The sequence below is a fragment of the Camellia sinensis genome, chromosome 1 (genome assembly GCF_055761805.1).
Source record: "Camellia sinensis isolate YWXY chromosome 1, ASM5576180v1, whole genome shotgun sequence".
NCBI lineage: Eukaryota > Viridiplantae > Streptophyta > Magnoliopsida > Ericales > Theaceae > Camellia > Camellia sinensis.
Window position 1 is genome coordinate 53790580 of NC_138961.1, and position 10584 is coordinate 53801163.

Consider the following 10584-nt stretch of genomic DNA (forward strand, 5'->3'; position numbering starts at 1 on the left):
AACATCATCAAACATCAACTACATCATCAAACATCATTAACATCATCATACATCATCAACATCACCAACATTGTGAACATCATCAAACATCAACTACATTTTCAACATCATCAAACATCAGCAACATCATTTCACCACAAACATCAAAAAATCTAGAAGAACCCGATTGTTGAAGCGTAAGGGAATAGGAGTGGATCGGGTGTCATCTCCATTGGGAATTCTGCACAAAATTTGAGGATCATGGAAGCATCGCGGCTCGGATCAGAGGAGGATTGGGAGGGGAAAGAGTTGAGGAAGTCTTCGGAGTCGGACAGGAGGCAGAGATCGTCAAAGGTGAAATCGAGGTCGTCACAATCGGCGTCGAAGGGTAAGGCGAGATCGGAGAAGAAGGAGTCGGATAAAAAGGCGGAGTCAAGGAGTGAGATTGCGAGGGCATCGAAGTCGGTAGGGTTAGGGTTTGGAGGGATGAGATTGACGGTGGCCGATTGGTCCGCCATTGCTAGGGTTTCCAAAACACGTCGAAGTTGAGAGAGAGAGAGAGAGAGAGAGAGAGAGATAACGTTTAATAAATTAGACTCATCCGCCATTGCAAAAATGATCCTCACCCATCCGCCATTGCTGATGTTTGATGAATACATTAACTACACCACCAACATCATCAAACATCATATATCACGCCAAAAATAAAAAAGGACTAAATGGCTTAAGAAAAAACACTTAGAACTAACTAGAGTAACATTTACTAAAATAGGATTTATGAGTAATTTTTCCTATTTATTTTTGTCAAACTAGTTTATATTTTATCAAATTGATGAGTTTGCCCTTGAAATTGAGCAACAATGTCTTCAATTCTCCTTATTTGGAACGAAATTCAAAATTCATGACCAAATATATTATAATTGAAAGGTCATGGACTAAATTGACACAAGCTCTATACTACAGGCATCATTAGTGCAATTCATCCAAAAATTAATATGCTTTTTCAACAATAATTAGCCTGCCCTCTACGGCAATTTTTGAAACAAATGTCCATAAAAGTATGGCGCAAAACCTGGACATAAATTAAGGTGCCCTTCATTGAATTAATATTATCAATATATACGCAACGGTTTTGTAAATGAAGTAGGGTTTCAGAGCCAGCAGCTCAGAATAACATGATGCTATTATTCGGTGCGGTATTTTCAATCTTTTTATAATTTTTAATGTATTTTCAATAATATAAAATTTAGACTTCTAAATGGGGTCGATACACTTTGGATGTAGAGTCCAGATCTTGGACCAATCTTTGTTTATACACTCAAATTCATTTTCATGATAGGACAATTTTTTCAGGGCAAAAGATTGAACTCATCTAACAATTAAGCACCCATGAATGCTAGGTCATAATTAATTAAATCTGAAAATATTTATAACAATAATTTATAACCACACTTATTAATGCACAAAATTAGAAAAAGTGAATGCCATCGATTAAGCATTCACACTGACTAGCATCAGATTTATATGATTATATCCACACATTTTGACCAAAACCAACAACAATACATTACTTTCACACCCCCTAAACTTGAATAAGATAGCTAAATTGTATAACACTACTCATAAAAATCAAAATAATAGAAGAACTATCAAGCCACATCATGAAATTTTTTATTTTTTATTTTTATCAGCAAAGAAAAATTTCATTAACAATATGAATGAAATTAAGAGTATAAGAAGATGATGTGCATCGAGAGAGATTTAGAAAGTACAAACTACCGCTACTACTGCTACTCGCATCCATACAACTAACCCTCCAACCTCACGATTTTTTTAAAACAAGAAAAGAAAAACAGAGGTTAAGAATAACTTAACTCAACAAAACAAATGACCCCCCCCCCCCCCCCACACACAAACTTAACCCACAAAATCCAAGTAAAACACACCCCACAAGAAAAGCACACCCACTGCCGCGCCTACCAAGACCGATAAATACCGATGACCGTTAAACACCCATCTCCACTTCCATGAACAGAACACTTCTTTTCCGATTCAAGCTCCGAACACCCATTGCAACCGACACACCCAAGGACGATCAAAACCCACTGCCATCTCCACTGCCATGGTCGGAACAAATCTTCTTCTCCGATCCAAACTCCGAACACACATCCGATCACACAAATCTTGAATTCGTCGCCACATCATGAAATTAATACCCTTACTATGGACAACGAATACTTTGAGACATGAAATTAGAGATACTTAAAAATAGAGAATCTCATGCCTTTTACAATGACTACTTCACGTTCATTTTGGACCGACTTCCCCAAAACTCCTTAAAAACAACACCAAAGCACAAAGTTGAGTTGGGAGATCTAGCATCACCATCGCCATGATCATCATCATCAACTCCAAATCGGAAGGTGGATCTTTGATCCGACAAACAAACACGTGGATGAATGAATGGATTATTCATCGGAGCAAAAGACGATGAATATGAGCCAGATGAGCATGATGTGGAGAAGGAAGACGAAGACAATGCCGGCAAAACATGGTTTTTCTTGGTGGTAATTCTAGGGAAAATGATGGATAGAAAACTTGGTTTTGAAATCTTTTGCTTGGACTTGGATTTGGGATTGGATTGGTAGGAGGGTGGAGGGGTGAGAGGAGGGAGAGAAGGGTCAGAGAGTGGGTGTTTAGGGGTGCCTGGTTGGGACTCCCACATGAATGGTACTGCACCAGAGGCTCCACCATAGTAGAGGACTCTGAATGATGGTTCAGCCTTTGAGCTCTCTTTGGACAAGAGCCTTGAGAAGAACTTGTCCTCTTGCTTGATTTGGAGGAACTTTTGGGCATGATCATGGCCTCCACTGAGCATTTTGGCTTGCTCCATGAGGCTGTGTGAGTGAATATGCCTTGCTTTGAAGAGATTTCAAGATGCATACATCAAGTGAATGAAATCAAAAGATTATATAGGTAAGTTTGTGGTGGGACTTTGGGTATGGTCTATGTGGGCAAGGATTGTGTCCCTAAAATTAATGGTTCATATCCTAATGTTTTTTTAATTGCACTATTATATTTCGATGTTTTTGTATTCTTTAACAATAATGCTAGGGATCATGAAAAATATATCATGAAATTCATCATGAAGATTTTTCATCCCTTGATTAGTGTGTGATTAGTGTGTGGTGTTTTATTGTATGGGTAATCTAAAGGTGGAAAATCTTTCATGATTATCTTTATGATATTTTTTTCATTATCCCTATCATTACTCATTGTTTAAAGGCTAATGCTAACAATGTCTTTTGGGCACTTGGTAATGTGCATTTAATAGTGTATTAATTTGTCTTTAATTTAGTATCTTGTTAATTTTAACTTGTTAATGTTTATTTAATGATGCATTAAATTGTTTTGAGTATAGTGATTTTCTATTTTAACCTATTAATTAAATTATATGCATTTAATAGGTTTTACTTTTTAGAATAAATTACAAAAAAGTCCCAATAATTAGACTTGATTCTCATCAAGTTCTATTAAAAATTAAGTGTTAAGAAAATCATCACTAAAAATAATTTTTTGTGATATTTTTTGCATGTCGCTAAAAATTGACAATTAGTAAGTTTTTTTGTCACAATTTTTATAAATTGTCGCTAAAACTTACTAGTGACGTTTTTCTGTGACGAATTTTTCAAACTGTCTTTAAAAATTGAAAATTAGTGACTTTTGTTGTGATGATTTTTTTAAATTGTTGCTAAAACTTATAATTAGTGACTTTTTTATGATAATTTTTAAATTATCGTTAAAAATTAATAATTAGTAACATTTTTTAATAATATTTGATAAAAAAAATATCATTAATTATTATAAAACCTATAACACAAGTTTCAAGATTCATTAAATAAAACAAAGTGTAATTCTCAAGTGTCCGTTGGAGCACTTGTTCCGTGCCTCTTTTCTAAATTTTTAATGCATTGTGGACAGGAATTTTGGAAAAAAATTATTCCGATTCATTACAAAAAAAAAAAAAAAAATTAGAGATTAAAATTTAAAGATAAAATTATTTTTTAGGAAATAAATATTTTTGTTACGACGTGTCGTTATTATATTTTTTGCAATGAAAATTAGATATTAGTGATGAGTTACTATCTTTTTAGGACCAATTTTTTTTTCTAAAAAAATAAACTATTTTGAGACCAAATTATTTTGTCCCTAAAAGTATATTTATCAGTGACATTTTTAAAATTTTGTTGCTAAAAGCCTTATTTTTAACTTTTCGAAACGACCTTTTAGCGACTATCCCAACGACGATAATTAGTCCATAATTGTCTTTTATAATAAAATTTTTAATTTTAGAAACCAAAAAACTTAATCTTTAAAACTCTTATATGTTGTAGTGATTGTTGATTTTTTTGAAACTTTAGGCTAAACATTAAAATAAGATCTCATATTATTGAGTTTTTGAAAATTTAAGATCTTAGGCAATAAAAAAAAAATTAATTAATTTAATGATTTTTTAAATTTACTTGGTGAACCTTACACAATGAACAATATAACCAAATTTTTGAATTATCTTTGTCGAAATATAAGTCACACATAATAATAATAATAATAATAATAACCTTTTCTTATTAGTGTCAAAACTTCTTTCAACGTGTTAAATTAGATTTCCTAGACAACTAACTTCAAGCATGTTCAAGCATGCGCACTTATTGCATTCAGCGTTTGTCCCAACATTTCATATACGGACCCAAGTTCAGGTTTTTAAAAAGGGTCCGGCTTTGGTCTAGTCTGTCATCGAATTGGATCGTATTATTAGACTCGTAAGGATTCATCACGAGTTCCGTTTTGAAAATCTAAACGTTGAATGTGTAGAACTCGTTGAGTACTATATGCCTGTGAAAAATCACATTGATCGGATATCAATAACTATGTGATCAAATCAGTTTTGTATAAAAAAATGAACGGTGAATAAATTTACGATTGATAAAAAATGTACCTTCATCAATTTAAGGACATGAAATGTCTATGATAGTTCAATATCCATTTGTTTGGTTATTGAAGCCTTAATCACAGTTCTTAAATTTTGGATAAAATTATTGAGAAACTTTCAAAATGCATAATTATATGAACAAAAAATTATCAAACACTCTCAAAATACTATATAATAATGTTTACGTGATATTCCCGACCAATATATCACATAGTATATTGAAACTGTTAAATAATTATCTCAATATCAACTTATTATTGGGACAAATTACATCAATAGTTCTTGCATTTTGCTTCTTGTATCATTTTAGTCCCTATGATTTTAATTAACTTAATTTTAGATTTTGTATCGATTTGGTAGAATTGAAAAAGGGCGATTATGATTTTTGAAGAAAAATGATCACTAAGCTAATTGGAATTAGTTTTCGATTTTACCTATAAAATGATGACACATATCACTTACGTATGTATTTTTCAATAAAAAAATTATTAAAATTTTTAATTAATTAGACTAAATTGAGATAAAATAATAAATTTATGATCAAAATTGACTCAATTAAAATTATAAAAATCAAAATAACATAAAAACTAAAATATAAATATTAACCATATATTTTGGTAGTTCTAAAAGTAGTGATTGGTAGTTCTAAAAGTAGAGCTCTAACTGAGCTGGCAGCTCAAAAAAAAAAAAAAAAAGTTCAGACTAAAACATCGCATCACAGTGAAGTTCAACCCTCATTAAAAAGTTAGGGTAAACTATCAATAGGTCCTAATAGTTGGACTTAATTCCTATCAAGTCTTATTGAAAACAAGTCTTGGTAAAATTGTCGTTAAAAAATATTTTTTTATGACGATTTTTATTTATGTCGCTAAAAATTGACAATTAGTGACTTTTTTGTCATAATTTTTATAAATTGTCTCTAAAACTTACAATTAATGACTTTTTTTATGACAAATTTTTCTCATAAGACCTATTAGACAATAAATTCACTTATTAAGACCTACACGTAAGTATCCCTTAAAGTTATTAGAGTTCACAAATTAAAACTCCAAAATATTTTTGTAACTGTAAAAAGGATGCAACATAAATGCTAGGTTGGTATAGCTGCCTGCTATATGTTTTATTTTTTTTTATTTTTTTTGTGTATGATGAGTCTAGAGCCTTTAGATAATATGAGCCGTTGATATGAATATAGGACGAAGTAAACGGTTGAGAAGTGAGGGAATCTTGCTAGAGATGAGTATATGGGTCTCATAAATTAGCACTGGGGTGTGGTCCATACACTCGTTGATATGTTGTTTTCGTGATTATAGCTTAGCCAAGTTCTCTCTCACATTGGTGCACCAAAATTTAATGTTACCTATGCCCTCATTGGTCCACCTTAGCACAAATGCCAACTTGGACCACTTGAATTGTTCGGTGCACGAGTGAGTCATCACCCTCAAGCCGATAAACCTATTTTTAAAAGTCAGGAATACCACCTACTCAAAATTTTATTTAGAAATATTGAATGTATTTGGTTTTAATTTCATAATTAATTTTAATTTTTTTTTTTTTTTGAAAAAATAAAATTAAGTTTGATTAAAAAAATAGCCAAATTATTTTTTTTTTAATTTTAAAAATTATTTTCACCGTTGAAAAATGCAAAAGCATATGAAAATGGTGAGTAATTTTTATTATTTTTTTATCACGAAATTAGTTTTCAATTTTTCAAAAAAAAATTCAACTAACATATTCTGAAAATCAAACCAAATATTAATTCAGGCTCATTAAATTTAGTGATACCATATACTTAGAATTTTATGAAAAAATATTAATTTATGATTTAAATTCATTCTACGCATAGACTTCATAATACATTAATTCAATCTTAGTTCTACTTTATATTTTAGGTAAGATTTTGATTCAATTTTTTTTTAATAACTTGCTTCGTTCGCATTATAAATTACACTAAGAATAAACCTAAAAAGATGTTGTAATATACAATAATTAAATTTTAGATATTTTTGATGTGACACATCAAATAATATTTTCCATAACATTATTGAAAAAGAAGACTATAGTTTCTTGGCAAATTTGACCTTCTATTTGGGGTACCCTAATTTGGGTGAACTTGTGACAAATAATGAGGTAGGAATCAACTGTCCAACCACCCCATTACTGCTTGTGCTTCACAAGGGCAAGCTAGGTGCCCCACAAATTTACACCCTCTGATTTTTATTTAAACACTGTTCAGAAAAAAAAAAAAAATATATATATATATATATTGTTGGATGCTGTACCTTGGAGAATCTTCAAATCATACTTTCAATTTTACTTGACATTTTAAAAGTAAGTATTAATAATTTATTAAACTCTAATCGAAGAGTTAAATATTTATGTTCCCATGTTAAATTTGACATATGACAAAGTATATATTAATTCTTTTATTCAATTTTTTTATTATTAACTCCCAATCATAGATTTTTCTTTTTAAAACTTGGCATATGAATCTAACAAGATTAAAATAAGAATATAATAAAATAATTGATTTAACATATTATCGTGTGGGTCAACATAAAAGTAGATCAATATTATATTACTTATAAAAATATTTATATGTAATTAATTAGATTCACTACAAAAAAAAATATTACATGTGAGGGAGTGGATTTGGGATACTCCTTTATCCAAGCAAATCCTAGAGCAGTCCTTTGATGGTCACCTGAAATAGAAGAACAACTCCAGTTCGGGGTGCCGAAATTAGCACTCCAACAATCTAGTTAGTTTTCACCTCCCAAATATATAGGTTGCTCTTTTTCTTAAGTAAACTATTTAGAAACTACCTCATTCCTAAGCCCTCTCATTCCTTTTATAGAATTTCTCTTTCTGGTTTTTATCTCCTACTATGCATCATATTAGGGCCCACTCCCCTGTTGCACTTAATGGAGAGAAATCAGCAACTGGGTGAGACAGTAACTTGCCTGAACTACTTGGTTCGACTACCAAGCACTTGGGCCCATTATTCAGCGATTTGCTCTATCTAATTTTATTCGGCACTAATTGGGCCCAATAGATCTGCACAGTGGACTAACCTCTAATTGGGCTCAATTTTGTTGGGCCACTTAATTTCGGCTCCCACAATTGCCCTCCCCCCCTCCCCCCGAGTATTCGGCTATACGTGGTTTCATGTGGTCAGCATACTCGGTCGCTGAAGGGTCAGTTTGACATTTTGAAGTGCTTTGGAATTTGGGAATGCAGCGGACGTGCCTTTTTAACACTATCGTACCAGAAAAGACATGATGAAGAATGATTGTTGCTTCCCGCCGCCTCATATTCTCCTCTCATTTAATGTGATTTGAAATCTTTCCATCTTTTCATTTCATATAGGACTTCACTGTTGTTCAAGACCTGTGATTTTCTAACTTCTGGACCTCCTACGCAACCTTCCTGCTTGTGACCTTTTCATTTTTGTTCATAAGTTTTCTAAGCTTTATTCTCTGTTTTATTTTTTTGCTTTCGGTTTCTCGCATTTCCTCTTCTTTACACCTTTTACTTAGGTCTTCCCATGGCGAATCACCTAAAGGCTCTTCTTTCTGAAGACAGAGTCGCAGCCTTTCGTCATCACTTTTTTATCCCCAACGACGTTCAGCTATCCTTAGTCGGGGATAGCGAAGTCGACATAAAGAGGACTGATGAAAACACCATTGTTTTTCCCCTCTTGGAGATTGCCAATGGGGCATCCGTTTCCCCCTTCACCCCACCATTAGGTCTGTATTACATCATTGGGGTTTGATTTTGTCCTAACCAAACGTTAATTTTTACTGAATCATAATGGGTGTCATAGAGTTAAACCATCGCCTCCGTCTTGACCTAGGGGTTTCAGCCATTCGGCACTGTTACGTCAATGCCAAAACTTCTGGTCGACAAGGGCGATATTTCCTCAAAGAAAAAGACACCAACCACTATCTGGTCACCATGCTTACCAATTCTGGAAAAAGAGTGGATGACGTAATGGTGGCCGTTCACGGCAATTGGAAGTTCGACAAGGGGGAAGATCGCCAAACTCTTGTGCCCAGGTGCAAGGGCGAACTAGGTCGCCGATTATTTCACATTGATTTCTATTTTTATTTGGCATTCACTTATTCTAACCGTTTCTCTCTTATGCAGGCAACAATCTCAAAAGTTCCTTCACCTTCACAGATGAACTTGTGCTTGCCCAGGTGAAGACTATCCTTGATTTTGTCAGTCGGCCGAATTTACAAGGACAAGGTCGGGCTACACATATATTACTTTGATACGACCCATCTTATTTCACTTTTTCGACGGCTAATCACATTCTCATTCCAAGAGGCAAACAACAACTCACGGCTCTTGTGTTCCTCAGTTTTTCCAACCTAAGAGATATCAGCATTGGGGAATCATCGGCCAGTGAACAGGCCTGCAACGGTGACCAAAAGGCCGATCGGGGCATTGACTAAGGTGCCGGAATAGACCAAGTTAGAGAAGAAAGTGTTGAGTTGGACTTTCCTCAAGCTAAAGAAACTAGGGAACTACTTTTGGATTTCGAACAAGTCGGCTCCAGCGAGCGAGTTGACATCGGAAACCCCCAAGAAGAAGATATTTTTATAGACTTGGACGACTTACCTAGAGTCAGCACATAAGATATGGCGAGCGAATCCCTTGTGCAATTTGCCAAGTAAAGAAACACCAAGAAAATGGCAGCGCGGAAGAAAGCGATAAATGTTGAGGGAAGTCACGAAGTCCCTTCACTGGTGACTGAAATCGCTCAGGCTGAACCGGTGGACTCAGCATAATTCATCCTTGAGCCGATAGTGGAAGAACCAGTAGTCGAACAGAGGGGCAAAAAATGTCCTACTGAATTTGTTGAGGTGGTTGGGAAACCGATTGAAAAGAGGCCGAGGCCTTCTCCCCCTCTTAACCTTGCGGCGCCGTTCGTAATTTAATCGAAGGCGAAAGGGTCATTAATTCTAACTGGTGCCTCTGCAGTGAAGGATCCTTCAGTAGCATTGGGTGTAGCCGCAGCCGTCGCCCTTCCAATTGATAAGGCTGCGTTTTGTGCCGAACCGGATATGGTTTCGGTAGCTTTGGTTGCGCATTCGACCATTTTGGTACGTATTATTTTGTATGCATTTTTGTTTCTATGTGTTAATTTTGCTGTTCTTGTCTTATTGCCTTGTTGATTTTAGGCTGCCAATCATATCGCCAAAATCGATCATCGCCAATATGACGCCGTGTAGTTAATTAGTTCATTAAGGGTTTAGGTGACGGCCGAACAAAGTAAATCTAAATCGCAACTCAAAAGGCTAGCCAAGAAAGGCCAAGAAGGAGCGTGCAAGAGCCGTTGCAAAGGAAGAACAGACGAGGCACATGGATCTATTGCGTCGTACTGCTGAAAAACGGGCGAACCTTACGGATTTCACTCTGAAGGCGACACAGATGGATTTGGAAATTGAACTCCAGAAGGTTAATTCGACAGTTGAAGAAGCGAAAGCAACAGCCACCAAAGCCTTTGAAGTTGGGGAATTGGGCGCTAAAGAACTGTACGTCGATGAGGCCTTGAAATTCAAAAATAGGGGTTTCAAGCATGGCTGGCTCAAAGCCTTAGCAGCTGC

General features: G+C 34.5%; 1 protein-coding gene across 1 annotated transcript; it reads right to left on the reverse strand.

Annotated features, from left to right (window-relative positions):
- Positions 1 to 2275: 2275 nt before the first annotated feature.
- LOC114296078 (uncharacterized) lies at positions 2276 to 2872 on the reverse strand. Its single transcript, XM_028240378.2, has one exon. The coding sequence runs from the start codon at positions 2870 to 2872 to the stop codon at positions 2276 to 2278; it is 597 nt and encodes a 198-aa protein (XP_028096179.1).
- Between the last annotated feature and the right edge of the window lie 7712 nt (positions 2873 to 10584).